The sequence below is a fragment of the Pseudopodoces humilis genome, chromosome 1, assembly GCF_049639895.1.
Source record: "Pseudopodoces humilis isolate 2021_Gansu_Grassland_sample_001 chromosome 1, ASM4963989v1, whole genome shotgun sequence".
NCBI classification, from domain to species: Eukaryota; Metazoa; Chordata; class Aves; order Passeriformes; family Paridae; genus Pseudopodoces; species Pseudopodoces humilis.
This window is the reverse complement of record NC_142200.1, coordinates 109070775-109092767: the sequence shown is the minus strand read 5'-3', so window position 1 is coordinate 109092767 and position 21993 is coordinate 109070775. Positions and strand designations below refer to the sequence as shown.

At 38.6% G+C, this 21993-nt stretch overlaps 1 protein-coding gene across 4 annotated transcripts in view; it reads right to left on the bottom strand.

Moving 5' to 3' along the window:
* The window catches only part of CPNE4 (copine 4), a 226441-nt gene that overhangs the window by 15390 nt on the left and 189058 nt on the right, over positions 1-21993 (bottom strand). For all 4 annotated transcript variants that reach the window (XM_005519000.3, XM_088052490.1, XM_088052501.1 and 1 more), the window contains one exon: positions 7394-7448. In XM_005519000.3, the coding sequence (XP_005519057.1) occupies positions 7394-7448 (55 nt within the window). The remainder of the gene's footprint in view (positions 1-7393; positions 7449-21993) is intronic.

Genomic DNA, 21993 nt, shown 5'->3' with positions numbered 1-21993 from the left:
CCCAGCCAGGCATTCAGCATGCCCACACCAAGCACCAGTCTTAGAGAGGGCTTTACATGGTCCATTCAGTCTATCCTACTTGGCCACGGAAGATAATGCAGGAAGTCACTATTTATGTTCCTCACCAAGCAGCACAGAAGATCAGCCTGCCAGATATACTTCAGAGGTGCTCCAGAGCCCTTCTGCCTGGTTGCTCTGGATGTCTCTCAGTGCACTTTGCCCAGCTGGTATCTGCCAGCCTCATGATCAGCTGCAGGCCAAAGGTAATTGCATCTGTCAAGAACAGTTATGGGAGTTTTCACTCATTGATATTTTTTGTTGTTCACTAGCCTTTCTCTTTCCTTTAGGGTTTCTGTGTTCTGCATTTACTGTATTATAAAAGAAGGATGGCAATGCTTGTTTATGTATTGCAGACTGATTCTTCCACCTCTGTGCCTCTTCAGTGATTTTATTTCTTTATTCCAAATGCATTTGAAATTATACCTAAAGGAAAATACAAATCTTTTCAAAAGCTATGAATACAGTTTTTTAATCTCACATGTAAGCATGGTTTGGATGCTTTTGTTGCCATACCTCTTCCAGAATCACATAATACAAACAATTTATCTGGTTCAGAGCTATGGCACCCAGGCTATTATTTACGAAAAATGCAGACAACAGTTCAGGCCAATAAGGAAAGCCCAAGTCTAGTCAGTGTGCACAAAGATCCAAAAAAATAAGACTGTCTGAGCATCGGCTGCTATCCTAAAGCAAATGGCCCTCATACATTGTCATCCTGATTCACAAAGAGCAGTGTTAAAATGTACCCTGAAGGCAGCACAGGAAACACAATGAATGTGCAGAAGCACTGGATTGTTTCCTATGCTCTCTGAGCAATATATCACAATTTAAACAAGACTTAAGTATAATGTGAAGGAGAGAAGTTCTTTGAGCAGCTCAGTAATGGTTCACAAACAGGAAATCATCACCCAAGGCAAGCCAACAGCATATATTTCTTAAGCAGAGCTTCTCCAAATGCTCAAAACTCATTCCCTACCCTATTAAGCAAAGCCAACTGTGCTTCAACCTGCCCCTTTGCTGACTTCCCTGTGGTGGCCAGAACTCAAGAGTGTCCAAACCAGCAGAGACTTCACACTTAGACCACAAACTGAAGGCCTTACTAAAGTTGGGCTGATACCTGATAGGACTCCATGTAAAGCTCACCCATGTCAAAAGGTGGTTTGAATCAAACATTCAGTGCTTTTGCTTTCTAAACAGTGCAAGGTGATGAGTCTACCTCCTTTTTTATTTTTTTTTTTCTTTTTCTAATTAAGCATGCAAGGGCTTTATGACTGGAGGACAAACCATGCTGATGACAGAGAACCAAAAGCTGGTATACTCAATGGCATCTTCCTGATATTGTATGACACAGCCCTTCAATGACACTCCCAGAACTGATAAACTAATGACAAAAAGGAGGCAAAATTTGAACACCTAAGATGCTGAAGACTGAGAAATCCTCAGGGGAAACAAGAAGACACTTGGCTCTTCAGAAGCAGGCGTGTTTATATAACTTACTAGGGTGGTTTGTATTGTGGATCGATCTAACAGTCAGGAAACCCTGGAATGTGTCAAGTCACACAAATACAGAACCACTGCTTTACATCAGTAGCTGGCATCAAGAACCTGGCCAAGAACTGCAGACCACAGTCTGTGGTGGAAGTCAGTCTCACATTAAGGAATGTCCTCCTCACAACACCCTGAGTGTGTGAGACCCTAGACTAAATTTCAAATATATTTCAGTCCTCCTCTCTTAACATTGATCCATGAAATCAATCCATAAAAGGGAAGGAGAGAGAAATGCTGGCATGCTGAGGTGATTACATGGGATCAGCCTGGTGTTACTTGGGCTGCTGCACAGAACTGCACTCAAAGCCTGCAGCTAAAGACATTCAAGAACACTTGCACTCATTTGCACTTGGCTCTGTATTAATCTTTTCCCTCTGCAGGGCTCCAGGTACATTCTTTATCAGACACCATCATGCATATGGGATTGTTAAACCACAGCTGTCCAGGAACTTCCTACACCAGGAACATACTATTTCACAGGTAATTCCTTTGAGGTTTTTAACAAGCAAATTAACTAGCTCTACCATCCATTATGATGTAGGTTACAGTGAGAGCACTTCTGAGGACATGACAATTAAATAAACAGTTCAGAATGTTTTTGCTAAGACAGGTTGTAGAAATGTTGTTTTTTACCACTGTACAATGCCTTCACTGTCTGTACATATACAGTGACAAACACCTGCAGTTTTCCATCAATGTGATGGCACCCATGAGACTCTTGGAAAAACCATAAAGATACTTCCATATGTTTATGGCCACTTTTGTAGAAAAATCGCATTGATTTTTTCCCTCATATTGGGATGCCATGAAATTCATCCTCATAGCATGGCCCTTGCTAAAAATGTTTCTAAGGCTGAAAGGAAAAGGAGAATTTTCTAGCTGAGAATTTTTGAGATTTCTTTAAAAAATATTTTATGAATTCAGATAGAAACCTCAAATCACAAACAAAAATCCTGCCTAGGAATCTGAAAAATAATAAATCCCCCAGTGTTGATAAAGCAAATTGCTGGAAAGCTTTTGAACTGTGCAAAATCATTTTTTTTTTGAGTTTCATTGATACTTGTAAATCTAGTTTGGCCTACACTATTTTTAAAGCCCTTTAACTGAAATTCAATTTTTTTAAAAGTAAAAAGCTATGTTTTTTATTTCTTTTCAAATGCTGAATATGGATGCCTGAATTCTGAAAATTAGTAATCCTTTTTTCCCCTCTCTAGATTGCTGAATTCATTGAAAATACCTCCATGTCCCAAATAGCTCCAGCTTTCCTCTATGGTGATGGTACTAGGACTATTTGACAAACATTCTGACAAATTCAGATGTTTAGGAATGCTTTCTTAATAGTTTAAATAGAGATTGTCAAAAATCCATGAACAATAGATGCATACAAGTGTAAATGCCAAAATGCACTATGTTGGACACTTATCTGTGAATAAACTGAACCCTATTAAGCCATTGCCAGTCAGAAAACTAAATATGAAATATTTATGAATATTAATATGAAATTTATATTTCATTATTTATATTATTTATGAATATTTATATGAAATATTAGCTTTTGCATATTTTCCAAAAGCTTAAGACACTAATGAATTTTAATGAATTTGGTCAAAGCTATTATTTTCCAGATGCTCATTAATCAAATAGTTTGGGAGCTGGACAGCTTGTGTTTCTCACTAAGATACATTGTACACATTTCTGCTCAGCAAAGCTGGGCCATTTATTTCCCTTTATACTTCATTTTTGTGCATGCTGCCCAAGTTTCCATGTCTAAATCCAACTTGTATGGATAAGGAGACTAATTCTGTTTTTTTCCTTGGTCTGTTACACATGCTTTTTTTGACAGGTTTGCACATATTGTAGCCATCAATCTCCTGAAAAGTGCAGGAATCATAAAGACCCCAGCACTTCTCAAGTCCCTCACCTGTCCAACAAACCAGTGCAGGGTTGTAAAGATGCTGCACTGTGTCTGTAACTGCAGTGAGGTTGTCTCCAGCACACATTCATGGCAAAAGCAGGGAATGAAGCTTTCACTAAAAGTACAGAAATAACCAGGACTCTCTTAAAACAAACTGCAAGTTGCTTAGTACCTATTCAGGTATCAGCTTGCAATTCTCCTTCAGGAAACAGGCCTTCATTAATGGCAATCCACCTGTCATGGGGCTGACACGGTTTGAACTTGCTTTTCATTTTAAAAGTAAGTTCTGTGCTGCTGTGTGGTTTTTCGGCTCCTTTGAGTCCTGCCTGCTAAGAAGTCAGTGTGTGTGGTTTGCTTTCTTTCCTCCTCTTCACTGTGACCTTTCACAGCTGTGTCTGAGTCCATATTATCTACCACCTCTTCACTTTCTATCAAACTTCTCAGATCCTTCCTTTCACTGCAAAAAAAAACCCCAAAACAACCAAAAAACTCCCCAACATTCTGCAACTTTTTATGACAGAAACTCACAAAGGAAATATTTCTCTCAGAGATTTACTTAGATCAAGGAGCAGGGTGATGTGTTTGTCAGGTCTTGGTGGAAGAAGATCATATTGTCAGTGATATTAGATGAAAGATCTCTAGACTGAAGAGGAATGATATATATGGCATGTCTTGCTTGCTTCCTTCACTCCCACAGATTCCTTATGCCACTAAGAAACTGCTGGTTTTCTACTAACAGCTGAAGTGTGTCATTTGGAGCTGAAATGAGGGAGAATAAAGTCAACACAGCATAACAGTGTGCTCTTGAAATGGAAATTCTGTGGAAAACATAAATAAAAACAAGATTTAAAGGGATACAATATCAAGAGATTTATGAAGAGCCTTCAGAGATAGACACTGACAGCTGAGGAAGGAAGCTACGTTGTTTAGATGCATGGGGGCTCCATGGTTACTTAGGAACCCTTGGAAATGGGAGTATTTTCTTCCACAGCCCTAGCAATTTGTTGTCCACTGAAAGAAATAAAAGACCAGATGCTGGAGTGCAGAGACCAACATGCTATGAGCAGGTTAGATCACTTCATTAGGTCTGGAGGCTTGAAAACAGACACCCTAAATTAATGAGAAGCTGACTTATCCACATGATGGGGTCCGAACTTAGAAGTTCTCATAATGATTCCACCTAAATTTCTCATAATGAGTCAACCTAAATTTGAAGATATAAATTGTTACAGTAGTGGCACTGCTCTCCTTTAATAAAAAAAAGGTATGGTATGTATGACTTGTAATACTTGTGACTGAAAACATGAAAAGATCATTTGAAGACCACGAGATCTGCACTGTTGCTGTGGTGTCTAGAGTGCTACCATATTTTTGCAGCAGGAAGTAAGAGACTAAGGAAGAAGCTTGGGAGCACTTTTTTCTACAGTCTCTGTTACTTTTAGTTTTATCTTCTCTGTTTCCTATGCATCTTTGCTATGTTCCACATCAAACATCAAACACATTGTTGGGTTTCAATTAACTTCATACCAGTGTAGACTAAATTACTGAAGGATTTTCAGGTTTATTGATCTTGACTTATTGCATCAAGATGAAGCTGACTCTTCACTCTTAAAGGATTTATCTTTCAATTCAGAAGTGCAGTCAAAGCCAAGCAGGGACTCAAAAGTATCAATATAGCTTATTTATGAAGCCAGATACCTTTATGGACTGCGTAGAGTATCACAGGGAGGGACTGAACAACAGCACAGATGACTGTTAACTCCTCATGCAGTTCCAGCTGGATGTGCCCATGACAGACACCAAGCTGATTATTTGTCCCCATCTGCTGCACAGAAGAGTTAGTCCCCCTGCAATATGGTTCTTGCCTTTTTCATATTTGTGAACTGATGTCATGTCATTTTGTCTTTGTCATTTTCTGTCACAAGTTTCCATAGCAGAGATTAAAGATGTTCTGGCCTTCACCTGCATCTCCATTTACTTTGGGACTTGTTTGATTTAGTCACACATATGTAATCCACAAGGAAGCAGCCCCATCTTCTGAAGTTTACCCTTACTTTCCTGAACTTTTCAAAATCTGGAGGTCCTGAGTCACATTCATTTTCTTGGTTTGAGAAGTTAGCAACAGACTTTTCAGGAGAGCTAATACTACAGGATAAGACTTTTTATTCATGCATGGACTACTAAGTTCAATGAAAGTCTCAGAGTTTCTTAAGAGTATTTGTCAGGAAATTATCCAAATGCTAATTCTGCCAAAGTGGAAAATCAATTGGTGGTGGTGATTGCAGGAATATCTGGTTACACAGACCCCTGAAATTACTTTCTGGCAAGACATCTGTTTTCCAGCTAGCACCTGAAATGTGCTCTCACAATCAGGTGAGAAGGACGATACTGAAGTCTAACAAAACTGGGATGTTGCCAATAGGTTCATGTGATCTGAAGCATCAGTGCTACCAGCTGATTATTTTGGCTGTGAAGAGCAGCTTTGTGCTGGGATCTTTATTATACTTCTGTCACCAGGAAACCACTGAAAATACTTCAGCTGACACAGTAACACCTTCCTTCAAGGTAGATAAGGATGGCTCTCTACAACTGGAAAAGTTGTAAGTTTTCCCCCATGCACTGATGGTCACTTCACAGGTGATGGAACAAGCAGGTCCTGACACACCACCTTAAATAGCAGTGATGGTTGTCAGCTGCTGCAGTCGGAACAAACATACAACAGATACAGATGCTCTGAGCTCATAATACCACATTAAAATATATATCAAAGCCCTGGAAGCTGACTCTGACTTTGGAAAGCATTAATGCTGGTGTTACCCTTGAGGAAGAAAGCAAGGCAAATCGCCTTGCCAGGCACAGACAAGCTTAGAAAGCAATGTTGATAAAACATCCATTAACTTACCTTAGACATCCGTTCGCAAGACATGTATCAAATTTGCTGTACATTACTACAGTTATTCTTCTGCAGCTATCAAACCTACAAGCTGTGAGAAATACACTGGTGGTGTTTTTTCTCACCTGCTGATTCATGCCTTACAATGCTGAATGCACACAATCCCTCTCAGAAATTCTTACCTGACTAGTGTTCACTTCTCTACCTCAGCCACAGCCCAGAGACACAACCCAGAACAGGGCACACAGGGACACTGGATGAAGTCTACATGATAAGATGGCTAATACTTCTCCTTTCCAGACAGCATCTGAGTTGCAGAGCCCCCACCTAGATTTTGGTTACTTATCTGTGCAGAACTACTTTTCTGCCCACACAACCTCTGTGAAACAAAGGATTTGAATTTCCACTTATTTCTTCTTGGGCCTTTCTCTGTTGGATGCTCCTTCTTTTACTTCACTCTCTTCACTCCACAGCCCCACCAGATGGCATATTTATGTTCAGAATTGCAGCATCATTGCAGATCACTTTTTTTTTTTTTTGGGGGGGGGAATGGGGAGTGTGGGGTGTTTATAAATACCACTTCTCTCTAGTATGGCTACATGCTCTAGTATTTCTCATCCTGGTATTGGCTGTGTCCACCTTGACACAGAAATTTGCCACAGAGCAAAATTCTTCCTGTCTTTATTTTCAGGATGATGTTTGACAAGGGACATTCAAAACATCATTTCTCCTCTAAGAATCCAATAACAAAGCTTTGCCAATATCATAAAATATTTTGGGTGTCATCAAACAATTATTTTAAGTCTAGCCCTGCCTGATTTCTGGTTTCAGTGAGGTATCACTGGGTGAGAAAGCCAGAAGATGAAAACAAGCAGAGGAGCCGTTCCCATATGCCACTGCCCTGCCTTTCTCCATTTCTCCCCTTATTTTGTGCCTCATAACTCAAGGATATTAGAAAATTACACTCAGGCACCTACTTTGTATTCTGGGGGTATTCTTGCTCCAAATCCAAAGGCTGGGAACATTTTGTCACTGGAAAAGAATGAAAAAAATGTAAGAGTACACATAGAGAAATACTGTTAAAATAAACATTTATTCCTCTGTATGCATTCATGAGAAATGCAAAGCAGCACAACAGCACAGAAATGGCTTTTAAGTCATAATGGCAGACTGAAAGCGTACTGGATTGGAGAAGTAGGGTTGTGTGCTGAACAGGTTTGGGGGGGTGCTATGGAAGATTTTTCAGGTGAGCTCCTAGTATTTTTGGGCAGTTAAAATCACTTGGAGAATACTGAGAAATCAGCATGTCTTGTACTTTCCCCACAAACGCAGTAATAAGTCTGCATTACCCAGTGTTTTGCATTACCTGGCTGAAGCAAGAGACTTTGTTGACTGAACAGCCTGTAACAATATTTATTTCATATAAATATGGATGTGCTCCCCCAGCTCAGAAAATGGGTCTAGAGAAGATACGACTCAGATTAAAAGTGTTTACATATTTGGGTCCTTACAGTTGTCCAGTTGCTCAAAAGGGACTTTCTGGAATATCTGAAAGAGGCAATTTCATGCTCCCAAACCTGCAGGTTCTGTAAAGCTTTCCACCTGCATCTTTAGTAGCTCCTCTAATACATGGGGTTATTTTAATTAGGCATAGATTAATTGCTAACCTGCCAAAATGCCTTGGCATGGTCAGTTTGCTTTCAGAGACTACAGTGAGGTTATTCTACCCCAGTTAGATCTGCAAGAGAAAAAATACCTGATTCAGAGAACCTGGAAACTTCAAGGCTGTTAATACCCTTTCAGAAATGCAATAATGTCTCACACAGCCCACATGCTGTCAAGCTGCTTCTTCCCAGATGGCAAAGTGGAAAACAACAAGCTGCAAGGAGTGTCTTGTCCCTGAGTCAGCAAAGCACTTGATCATACACTTGAGGTTAATAATTCACTCAAACATATGCTTAATTCCAGACATATCCTGAAGTCTCACGGATGTCACTGAACTCTACTCCAGTCCTCTGATGAATCAGACGAGGTTTACCCTAGTCTACTTACAGGGTTTCACGGCTCGTGGAAAATTTGAGTTCCAAATACCATGATTGGAACTTTTAAAAATTCCCAGGAGAGGCCAGCAGCTTCAATATTTTTGGTGTATTTCAAGAGATGGCCACTCCAAGTATCAACTGAATAATTCACATCCCAGACATATTTCAGAAAGATAATAGCACCCATTAAAGCTGCTTGGTTCTTTTGTCTGGCATAAGCTGCTAAAGGCACCATGATATTTGTGACACAACCTAAAGAAAAACTAAAAGGCTTAAAAGAAAGCAGAGCTGTGTCCACTCTGCTGCATAAATCTCGGGAGCACAGTTCTGTGTACCATATGTTACACCATGTTACAATGGATCTTGGAAAGGAAGACTAGCATCATTTGCATGGTAATGAAATATTTTTTCCCCCCAAGAGATGTCAGAAATGAAGTAGTTTCTGACATTCGATGCTAACCACCTGCTGATAGCATCCTCTTTGATTAAACACTTCTGGAAGCGGGAAAGCCCTTACAAATGGATGCAGAGAATTCAGGCACACACTTTGAGGGCAAGAAATCATTAGGAAAGAATCCAAGAGGGGAAAAAAAAAGTCTTGTTTTACATCAGTGATTAAGCATGGCTGGATTAGAAAATCAAACTCTGTGGAGCTGCAGTTAATTGATTTGGGGTAAGAACAAACAAAGACTAAAAAAGAGTTTTACTTAGAATTTTACTTGGGTAGAACATAAGTGTCTAAGTTCAATGTTGGCAGCAATTATGCAACTGGGAGATGCCTGAACCCATCCAGTGCCTGAATTCTACTGCAGTGTTTCTGGAGTGTAAACAAGTGTAGGCACTCTTGTATCTACAGCTCCATCTTCTGCTCTGCAGAAATTCAGAGACAGCAGTAAGTCATACTTCCAGCAGCCTGGATTCTCCTTCTGATGGCGAGACTCCCACATTCCCAGTCACACAGTGGCACAGCCCCCACTGTTATTCTGCACCCAGAATACCTTACCTCCACAGTCAGGACACTTGTCTTTATGTTTGAACCTCCCACATCTCCTTTTTGAGTAAATGCAACCATTACATTATGAAAGAGTAAAGCAGGATCATGTACCCCCTCGGAATGGGGCTCCATATGGCTGCTTTTTAGAGGGAAGTACATGAACTCTAGAGAGGAGAGGTGTCCTGGGGTCTTCTGAGCTTAGTACTTTCTGTTGCCTCAGCCAGAATAGCTCCATACTCTCATTAGGTAGCTCACCAGAATTCAGGTCCATACCTCTGATAATCTGATTCAAGCTGCTGGGACCAAGAAATTAACTCTCACATGCTATTGGAGCTTGATTTTTAAGGTAAGAAGGGAATCTTTTTACACTCATGACATCCCTTGCATAACAAAGATCATCATGTTATGCACCCTGACACACCTCAAAAATTGTAGCTGATAGCTTTCAGAATAAAAATAAAAAATTTAGATACATGGCACACTTTTCCTTCTATCACACAAAGCAAAGTGCTTAGCTAATATAAAGGTGTCACTCTTCACTAAGTGAGCAGTTTAATGGCTTAGTGGTGTTTCATAACATAACCCCCTCTAGTCTTCCCATCCACTCCTCGCTTTATTTAGGAGAAACAAATCCAACAGCTGAGCCTGCTGGCCTCATTCTGCTCATCCTGCTCTACTGAGACACAGCAGAGAAAAAGTGACCCAGAAGGGCAGACAAGAACTCTCTCACCACCAGGATAATCCTTTATGGTACAGGGGTGTGAGAGAGCTGCTCTAAAAGACCCAAGGCTATCATGGCAGAATGCAGAAGAAAGCAGAGCAGCTTCCCAGCTTCTAAAGCTGTGTCAAGGGTTAGGCCATCCAGGGACTTAAACTACAGTCAGAAAATGAAAAGAAGGTTTTGTCCTGCCTCAGGGGTGAATCACATACATCAGAGACTCCAGCCCTGTTTCCTAGCCTGGCATTTCAGTAGGAAAGGGATCTGCTCTAATGACTTTTCTTCCTTTGTAATTTAAAATCACCCAAAAGAAGAAAAATGAGAACTAGTTTTCTTTTTCTTCGTGGTGCTTGCTCAGACATTTGGGTCTTGTTTATAGCAGGAAATAGGCCTGTGACACTGGCTGAAGCAATGGGACATGGCCACAGACATGATCTGTGAGCACCTTCCCTGCTGCTCCGCTGGCTCCTGCCAACCAGCACCCCCAGAGAGTTCCCAGGGACAGCCCTGGGTCCAGCTGCACCTGACACTGCTCCCAAATGCAGTTTGGGCATCACCAGTCTGTGCTGGGAGGAAGAAAACTGACACACGAGGACATGGGCAGCGTCATGTCCTCAGCCTCAGGCAACCTCAGGATCTTTGACTTGTTTTGTTTAAAGCTGGCCAGAGTGTCCTTGGCACACAAAAGGAAACTGCCTGCACTGTCCTGCTGCAGGCAGATTGATAAAGGGAGAGAAACATGCAACTGGATACACAAGCTGGTTCTACAGAAACTGAAACTTAGAGAATCAAGTAAGAAAAAGGGGACTGTGACTTGGCAGAATGTTTACAAAACTACTCTGCCATATCTACTTCACTTTTTACATTTTCTTTGCTTTACATAGATTCCCTTGAAAATTTAAATGTGGCATAACTTTCAAAAAGCTGAAGTAGTTGACATGAAGATCAAAAAAAGCAAAAGCATCAGGCCCTGAATTTTGTACCTGGTTATTTAAGGACCATGAGTAGTCATGCAAGCATAGATGTTACATGGCTTCTGGTACTTTTTCAGTCAAACATGCATTACTGAAAGACTGAGCAGATCTATGTTATACCCTGAAAGAAGATTCAGGGAAAGGGTCCAGGTTCAGTGTTCATATCAACAAATGTAAATTAGTACACACAGAAATTAATTGTCATGGCTCTAAGACTGCAGTCTTCTGAACAGAAATACAACCAGTCAGAAAAAGCTTTGTCAGTAACCTCAACTATAACATAACATATAGCAGAAAATAATATCTGAAAATATCCCATATTGTCCTTTTGGGACACTGCTCAGTTTTAAACACCCATCCTTCAAGCTATCAACTGGAAACAGAGCAAGAGCAATGACAAATCAAAACACTAAGAGGGGCAGAGAGAAGACAGGTTTCAGTGAACTGTACTGCACCTACAGGAAAAGAGATGTATAGAGGTAATACTACAGTTTTGTAAATTGGTAAAAGAGATACAGATAATGATCCCATTTTCTATTTCACTAGGAAGCATAGTGCTACTGGAAGGAAAGAAATATGCTTATTTTAAAGAGACAAAATAAAGAACATTTCAAAATCTTGTCTCATTAACCACTGGTGCCCTCTGACACGTAGTATCATTAAAACCAGGATATTACATTTATTCTAGAAAGGATTTGCTATTCCTATTAATGAGATTGAGAAAACTCTTCCAATAGGTAAAATTAATTAGTCAGACATTAAAGACATTTTGCAACCTCCTCAGAAGCCTTAGGGACAGACAGTGCTTGAGATATTCAGCAGTGCAGCAATACCTGAATTCAAACAGGTTGCCAGGACTATGCTCTCTGAAAATCAGTTGTGTTAAAAGATCAAAATTTGGAATCTGGGTTCTTAATTATATGGAGAAAAGAGGCCTAAGCCACTCTATATTAATTCTGAATTTATTAGTTCTGAAAGATTAACTCCTAGCTAGCCACTTTTAATTTTGTTGGTTCCCATTACAGCCCTTTAGTATGTAGCTAAAACTGTGCTTCAGTTTATTCTCCTGAATTCAATGCAGCATTTGTATGGATGCTACTTAACTGACCTTGGAGACCATCAGCATGAAAACCTGCTTACTTTATGCCAGAACGACACAGTAGCACAAACAGTACTAATGATGCAGTGAATAGGGGGAAGGAAAAAACATGGAGTGAGGAGACAGAAACACTAAGAGCTCGCTTTTAGTCGCAAATACCTGAGAAACTTAAATTTACAGCTTGTAAGAAGAATACCAGACCTGAATCCCTGGATATTAAGCTTTCACTTGTAATTTTGGTCTTAGGTCAGATCAGAACTACCAGGGAGGTATTTTAAAAGAAATGGATGCAACAAAATCAATTATTATGCTTTTCATTTTCAATTCCAGTCTTAAAAGAATAAACTCTGGATCTGCTCTGCTTGACATACTTTTCTCATGATGAAATGACATAATTTTCCTCTGTTAGAAAAAAATTTTGAATTGACAAAATTAAAAAGGGAGGTGTGTGTTACACGTGTAATTGAAAAAAGGTGTGAATCTGAGGAGAGAAAGAAGGAGGGGGAAAAGGGCATGGAAACAGGAAGGAGGAGAACAGAGAGGAAAAGGAAAAAACAGAAGAGAAAACAGAAGATGGAAAAAAAAATAGGGCTATTGCCAAACTCAATTGTAATTGTAATCTTTCATGTTCAGGGACTGAACTGGAAGACTATGAGCTGAATTGCTCCTTTTCTAAAGCACATGAATGAACCATGTTTCTGAGTATATTATTTAGTACTTATCTGGGAAGGGCTTGATGCCAGTAAATTCTGAATCATAACAGCTTACAGGGATTAACAGCAGTTCCAAAGAAAATACAGAAATCATTTGAAATATTTAAACATTTTCAGCTCCCGCTTTGCAAGCAGAGCTGGGCAAATAAAGGACATGATCTGGCATGGGAGCTGGAACTAGATCATCCTTAAGGTCCCTTGCAACCCAAGACATTCTACGATTCTATGATCAAATAGGGCTAAATAAAACCATTTCAGTGGAAGGCCCCACAGCCCATCCATTTCACCACTTGCAGTCTTGCACAGCCACCTGTGCTCCTCCAGGATGCAGAGCCAGGCTGTGGTCCAGCTCTCAGCCTGCCCCAGTCAGAGTCAGAAGGACCATAAGAGCTCAGCAGTAGCAGTGTTTCCACCCACTGACCTGTACTCTTCCCTAAGGGATTGCTACTCTGTCGCCACATATTCCTTGTGTGGTTTTATGTCCAGTTCGATACAACCACATCCCTGGTTTTGGCCAGGTTACTGCGTGTGTTTCATCAAACTTCCTCTGTGCCTAACACAGCCTGGCATTCAGTCCATAATGCACAGCGATTTCTAGTGGAGTAGCAAGGATGACTGTCACACATCTTGGTCACCAAAGAGATCTGGGAACATGAAAATCAATGCTAAATCACCACAACAGTACACTGTCTGGGCTGTCACAGAGATGCTACGTCACTGGGTTCAAAATCCTGACATTAAAATTCACTATCTTTAATTACAGCTCTCAGGCACCTTAGGGGAGCTGGAATCTGCTGAATACTGAGAAATAGATACTGTCATGCAATTGTGTTTCAAAAATATGAAGCAATGCCTATCTGACCTGAGGGAAAAATAGCTAATGAAGCATGAGAATACAAATTCCCTGAAACTAACCACCAAAAGGCATCAACTTATGAAGTAACTAACAAAGCCAAATCCAGGTACAATGGATTTAAATTTACCCTTTTTAACATTAAAAGAATTGCAAAAGAAGCTCTGTAGGGTAAAAATATCAAGTAAACTCAGAAATTCCTAGGCTGGGGAATACACACAGAAAAAAAAAAGTAATTAGAGCTTGAGGGAGAAGTAGGTTAAGCAAAAGGAAATGACAGCGAAATCTATCACTTGCTAGGAGGATAGCCTAATAAAATAACATACTCAGGAAGGTGAGACAAAATGTCAACTGCAAGATAACAAATAAATTGCAATGACCTGATTTATGCCTACATGAATGACCCAATTCAGTAAAATGCATCTTGAAAAAGAAATAAGACTCTGCAACTGGGAATAAACTAGGAAAAGAGATGCTGCAAGAGGCTACAATGAGTTGTCTTTAACTTCTCAAACCAGGCAGTTTTCAGACATCCTTGTATTTTAAGGGATTGACATATGTTTCTATACCCTCCAAAACCCTAACCCTATATACAGTGATTTGGCTTATCTGTGGGATTTTATATAGAAAACTGTACCATCACTGAAAAGGTAAGTCTCACACAAACTATAATCTCAGATGTTTAAAACTTGACATCTCTTGAAGGTGACATTGCAGGAAGAAGGCTGAATTCCATCAAATAAGGTACAGGTTGTGAAGAAACCCAGACTGAATAGTGATGGGGTCCTGCCCTCCTGAACCACGAGTGTGGCTTACACTGTGTACTGCACTAGGCAAGCACAAGAACAAAAGCTTTGCCACCACATATGCACATAATTCTGTCCTTTTTTACAAATTACATTGAATAGGGCTGGTAAGAGATCTTGCTCTGCAACAATTTTGTATCAGAAAACATCTGTCTGTTAAGGGGTGTGCTGGGAAGAGGGGATAACAGGACTGCATTGGCATATATATACAGAGAGTTGCTGGGAGAGGAATTTCTCACCAAATGCTCTCAAGATACAAATGAACTTTCTAGGATGAACAGGATAAAACCTTTATAGAGATGATACAGTGACTTAATGTGATCAAATAAGCTGTTGATGTAATTTTACCAAAATTGGAATGACATTAAGTCAAAAGGAAGAACACTAACAAAATAAGTTAGAGCAATACCATAATTGAAGTGTACTGATGACTACACATTCAGCTAGACATCACTGAATATGCAGGGGGAAATGGACAATTATCTTCTGTCCATCTGATAATTTGGGATCTCTGACCAAAGTCAATTTCACAATGATTCAGAGGTGATACTAAGATAGTAAATACAACCTAATTCACAAGAATTGCCTAGCTTTAACTGAGAGCAATTGGACAGATAAACCTGTTAAGGTCAGCTCAGGCATGGTGTTCATTTACCCACAGATGAATTTCCAAATGTGAATAATTTAATTCTCAGCTATACCCTAATCTAATCGAGTGGATGATGAAACTAGCTATATCCTTAACAATGCAAGGAGGAAAGTCACACTTCCAAAATTGTGAAAGTTACTGCATTGACTAAAGGTGCACTAGATCAGTATCAAATGGCATCGGTGAAAATGACAACAGAAATTTCTCCTTTACTTATGTGTATTTACTTATTATTTAGGCAGATGTCTAGTTTCTACAGCAGTAGGTGGAATGTAATTTTTGCCAGGCTTTGTATGTCATGTTGTTTTTTCCAGAAAGGTCGTTTGACAGAGAAATCTCTACAGTACCTGTTTGTACAGTTGTAGGAAAGTGTCAAGTACTGCACTGACCAATGCTCTTCAGAGGAAATTTCAAGCTGAGTTGAGAAATAGGAAAGATGGCACAGAAAAGCCATGTAAAAGGTTCAGATTTTGAGGTTTCTACCAGCTGACAGAGTGCAGCAGAGGTCTGAAAAGCATTTGGAGGAAATTGCAGCTAAGCAGTTTCTTAGCAAAAGAAACTTGTAAGGGACTGCTTGTGGCTGGTGCACTGGCATAGAAACTGAGTTCCTGGAAGAAAAGGCACAAAAAAGACAGCGATGAAAACTTGGCAATGGAAAAGGCAGAGTTGTAAGAACTGACAGGATCTGCCTGGATAAAGAGCTTGCATAGATGTGTATAAATGTGTGTGCATGTGTTTAAATATGTACACACACACGTCTGTGTGTATGTACATTTGCAAAGAAGCCATTATGAAGTCATCTTCCCAATACAGTTGGTGTATGAGACTGATTTTCCTGTACTGGCTCTTGGGATAAAAAGTGACTGTGGAAACCCACTGGTGATTGTGGAAACCCTTATGTGGCAGCAGTCGACAAATGACAGGTTCTACAAGGTCAAATACTGAGTATATGTTTGTATTCATTATGCAATTGTGCCAGTCAAGGTCCTCAGCTGTTAAATCCAAGGATTTTCACTCCAGTTTGAAAATAGAAACTATTAGTGATTCCCTTTTGCTGGTGCAGTTCTAGACCTGGGTTATCCAAACACTTCAAAATATGTTTACCCACACCTGAGTTTCTTGAAAAATATAAGCTACAAGTTTTTCTGTATGGGCTACTGTTTCTCTATTTTTCTTTTGTTGTATGCCTATGCAAATTTGGTCCTATTAAAGCACTAAATAAAAAGATTCATGTATTTTCCCAGAAGATTTTTAAACTTGTTTAGATATGCTAATCAGCTTTTTTGCTAAACAGCCTCCAGAAAGGTTGTTTCTGTAATTAAAGTGATAAAGAGAGTTGCTTAATAATTAAGTATATTTTTATTTATTGATCTGCATGAGCAGATAAAATTTTAACATCCACAGCTCTATGTAGGGAGTTCATGAAATATTTAATGCCACAATGCCACTAATTCTAGGCATCATTCTTTTGCCTCAGTTTTAATAAACTTCTATTATACTACTATCACAACCAAAGCAAGTCTCTGTTTTTCTCTTTGTGTCTGGCAAAATTACCTCAGGGCATTATTTAAGACAGAACCTTCCAGTCGAGGTAACTTTCTGCGTCTTCACCCACAAACCCAGACAGAGCTTCAGGATGAAGTGACCTATTCAGGGGTTCTTAGGGATAAGATTCTGATTACTAAAGTGAGGTGTAAACTCTGGGATCTCCCTCCACATAAAGCCTTAATTGAAACCACAGTACTTAAATATGGACTGATATTTGTATTTGTGACTAATTGCACTGATTCATGCATGACTTCTATTACAGGTATTGTGTTACACATCCCTTGTTCTCTTTCTCCTCCCTAACTGCCCTCTGCTGGTACCTCAGGAAAAGTATTTCTGGGACAGTCGGAACTCCTCAGGCTTATATTTTTTTCACATCTCAGAACTACACCAAAAGCAACATGATGGGCTGGGAACCCTGGTCCTTTTATTTTCTCCATTCATTTTTTTTCCTTTTAAAGTCTGAAGTGCAGTTTACAGGGAAGGAAGGACTTACATAGAGTTTTCAATCATAGTGAACATACTTGCTCAGGCCTAAAATTTCAAAAAGAAACCATAAAGAGTAATTTTTGCATTTACTCAGCAACTGCTGCAATTAATTGTTCACAGGAGGTAATGATGCAACTCAGACTGACTTCAGGAGTTTCACGTCTTTTGTGGAATGTAGCCTGGTTTCTAAATTTTCATTCTTAAGTATTTTGTAGAGCTCTGTACATAAGTTGTTTCTGCCCTTTGCAGGAATAATGTACTCTTTGTTCATTAGTGGCCTTTGGGGAGGTTGCTAGTCAAGTATGTTTTACACAAGCAGTTTATTTGTTAACATATGATCTCAGTGTGAATGTCACTTTCAAGGAGCTACTTGAGGATTTGGAGTTAAGGAGACTATTTGCCTAAATGAAAACATTAGTGTCAGGAAACAGAGTTTATCTTCCATGTGTTTGAAGGGCTCTTGAAACTGAAGAAAGATCTGCAATATCTTTAAGAGTGATTAAATAAACAGAGAGATTTAAAATAATTAAGAACTAAGACTATTTTGAAATAGATTTTGAATAAAATGAAGATCAATAATACAGGATTTTATAAAACTATGTGGTCAAATATATGGAATCATGCATTAAGTGCCTAGGTAAGAATGGGGATGGCCCATCAAGAATGGCAAGTTCCACAAATATCCAGTGCAGTAAATGGTTTTACATTTGATAATGCAGTAAAAGCATTAAAAATTGATAAAGTACATCTAACCCTGTATTTTTCAGTGAATGAGTATTGATTTGACCACACAAAAACTGATTCTCCTACTTTTTTGTGAATGCTTTTTATTAATCCAATATAGAATTCTGAATGTATGCACAAGTATAGAACTTGGTGTAGAAAAAAAAAATCAAAAAAATCAACCAGGTAAATGGGAGGCACTGGACATTTGTGTGTGAGGCAAACAATTAATAATAAAGTTCAAATTCAGTAAAACTCTTAATTCCATTTAATGACATCTATACTTTGCATAATACCTCAGGATTTTCTTGAGTCAGACTGAATTCAATGGGATTAGATATTAAGCTCTAGTGTCTTGCTGATTCAGAAGTTTTAACGCAAAGATAAATATTTAATGTAATTTAACAATTTTCTTAATAAGCACAAGCAAAAGAAAAACTACTAACTGTAGAAATCAGATTTTGAAGTGAGGAGCAGATTTGCAAGACCTGCCATGGGTTTCACCCACAATAACATCATTAAAATTTGCAATAACGTAAGATCATTTAGGAAGGATTTCAGCCTTTAGCATTGTGTACTAGTAAAACATTTATCCTTACAAACAAGCTATTTGCAGTCCCATTCCAGCCCATTTTTCCTTTGATAGAAGCAGCAATCACTGCAGAATGGAAGATGAGCTACACTCATGACTACTTGCTTGTATTCCAGCACCGGTAAAACAAACCATTAGGATCAAAGCACCAGCCATTTTAATAAACTGTATGCACTGTTGTTATTGTGACTTATGGCTTTGCTCTGCACAGAGGGAAGATGTAAACAGCACATTTTTTACTGAATGGCTCTGTATTAATACTCTAAAAAAGTATATTTAATACCTCTGTTATATGCGTACTTATAAATTAATATACACACTGGAGTAGAACTCTAGTTTTATATACGAAGAAGTAGTTCAGGTCCCGACTTGCAGTCAGGACATGGTCAGAGATTATACTGGGACAAAGGGGAAAGCAAATGTTCCCTGATTCCCCAGTTTTGCCACAGGCTTCTCTGGCTTCCAAAATGGTGTTGTTGCTCCATGCCAAGCAGGGTGCAGTTTTATGATACAAATTGAAAAGCTTTGGGGAAGAGCTGACATGCAGAACAAGACACATTCAAAATTATTATATAACTTAAGAGAGCTTCATGGCTTTTATAAGCTTTTAGTTGCAGATCCTTTATTTCAACTGTTGAATAAGTTTGCCTTTCCTCATATCTGGGTATTCAACCAGCAAAGAAACCTGCTACCTACCCTTTGAAAACAGCATTCTCTTGAAGGGGGCTCCACCAGGCTCCAAAACAAATAGGGGGACAAAACCATTGTTCAGCCAGAGTTGTTGAAGGTTAGAAGCCCTAAGCCAGCACAGAGAGTTGGGCTTATCCCCATCTGCTTTATGACAACTTGCTAACTCATTGTGCAAAACATGTCGAGGGAATATATGCATATATAGTAGTGATCAACTGATTTTTCAGGATCCTGGCTAGGTTGGTATTGCTGGTCATCAGAAACAATTTTATTTTACTTCTGATACAGAGAACTCAATACAGAAATTACTGAGGTAAAAAATTAAACATGAAATGATACAGAAGCAGATATTTTAATATTAAGCACTTCAGTGCCTAATGATTTTTCACATTTTTCACCCGTTTCTCTGTTAAAAAAGGTGGAGTAGACTTGCACAATTTCAAGCTAAAATTATACCAGTGATAAAACTTTTATATTAAAAGAAAGCTTCTGAAAATATTTAACAGAAATACGTATTTATCGCTTATTACTTCATGAGGTTCTTTTTAAACATTCATGAGTCATTAATCTTAAAATAAATTCCTCTCCATGAAGCTGTCTGATTATTTTTAAGCTTTTGTTTTCCCCTTTCCAGTTTTTCCAACTACATTTCAGAATCTAATTCCTTAAAACTAATGAATGTTTCTCCTTCCTTTATGATCCACTGCTGCTGTTGCTTAGCCACTGGTTATATCACCTACATACTCTATCTTCTCTCATATGAAGAACGTTGTTATAGCCTGAAACAATTCTACCATATAGATAAAGTATTAAGTATTTTGTGCAGGTGAATAGCTCTTCCATTTCCCTTATCATTATCAGATTGGCCTATTCCTACAGGACTGCAGCAATTCTACAATCAGGATAATAATCAGTGTCTCTCTCATTCTCTGAATATTGCTGATAAAAGAATGAATCTTACTCTTTCACGCTTAACTATGCAAAACGGCGTTACTCATTTAACTCTTTCAGCAATCTCTGAACCCTACAGATAAAAGTGCTTTTGGACAAGCAGGGTTTATTCCGCTCGTACCTAGGGATGTGAGGCAACACTTAATTTGGAGCATTAATTGCTTACAGATGAATTATGTTAGGCTGATATGTACAGAAACGTAGATTATAAGATTCGGCTTGATTGATCGAACTATCTAGAGTTTATAAAAGAAAATTTTGCATTTTCAGTGTAGTCTCTCTATGTATTACTTGCCAATCCAATTCTTCCCAAAATACAAATAAATTTGTATGTTTCTAATGAAAGAAGTATTTTAAATAATAACCATACGGGTTTGTGGGGTTTTTTTACAATTTAAAAAAGCAGTCTACTTATATAAGTAGCAAAAGTACTTAGAATTCTACAGCTCTGCTACTGGAATGCAAAAAGTATTGCAAACAACAGATTTTACTTTAATCATTTATTCTTTAATTTGATGCAAATACATTAATCCTGAGAGTGAGTTAAAACCGCTCTATTTTTCTTGGTTTGGATTGAAATCAGCCGGTTTTGTCTATTTAAGATAATTGATGGGTACAAACTATAAAACTTCACATAAGAGCACTGCCTTTGTGTGATCTCATATTCTAATCTTAGTAAACGCACGACTCCAAGTAAATTATGACACTCTGGCTCTAAACAGCCCTTAGGTTCAGCAAGTCTGTTTCTTTTTACCTCTAGCTTGTCTTAATCTGGAAACAGATGCCCTGCTCCATTATCTGAAGCGCAATTGGACTTACTGGAGCAGTTATGGATCTGCGCTGCATTTCAGATTTTTACTGAATTTATGGGGTTTTTTTTAAGTGCATATATTATAGAAGATTTGCTTTGTATTTGCTTATATTGCTTAAATATGGTTGTATTTACTCAGACATACAAAGGCTGCAACTCAACACAAAAAAGGTCTATAAAGAACCCTCATTTTCTGTGTGAAGGTTTGCTCCCCTAATTTCTTTCTTCTTCTGAAAAATTCAAAGTTCTCTTTTCCAATTTACTGGATTCAAAATGTGCAAGTATAAAAGAAAAGGTCCTCACTTGACATTTTTATCAGAAAGCACTGACCATGTTGAATCAACTTGTCCATGGGAATATATTGATAGTGTCGCAACTTGAGAACATGCACATATCAAACACATGACCAAGAGGTGACATCTTCATGGGAAAACAACTGGCTTTTGTTCAGTCCTAGTTCATAGCTCACACACCCTCAGTTGTGCTGATTAGCATCAATAGGCATTTTCTGCAGCACAATAGAACAGAATGATGCTGATGATTCCATTTAAAAAATAACTGGCTATTTTTTTGGTACTGATTGAAATACACCTATTGAGAGAAAAATACTGATTTGAAGTTAATATTTCTGTATAGAAGGGTATATGCCACTTAACTATTTAATTTTCTAAAAATATACAACTTAAGTGATAAAATCAAAAATTCTGTGTGTATAAACCAGCCCTTTTTACTCCTTTCCCTATTTTTTGAAGTTTACTAATAGTCTGACTTATTGCTAATAATTATTAAATTACTGCATAATCACTGGGGAATTCTCAGCTCACTTACAATAAAATATTAGTTTTCTCTGACTCATTGACTAAATCTGACCATCAAATTCTTACAGAACTCATATGAGAAGCGTATTTTTGTCATTCTTTGAGAA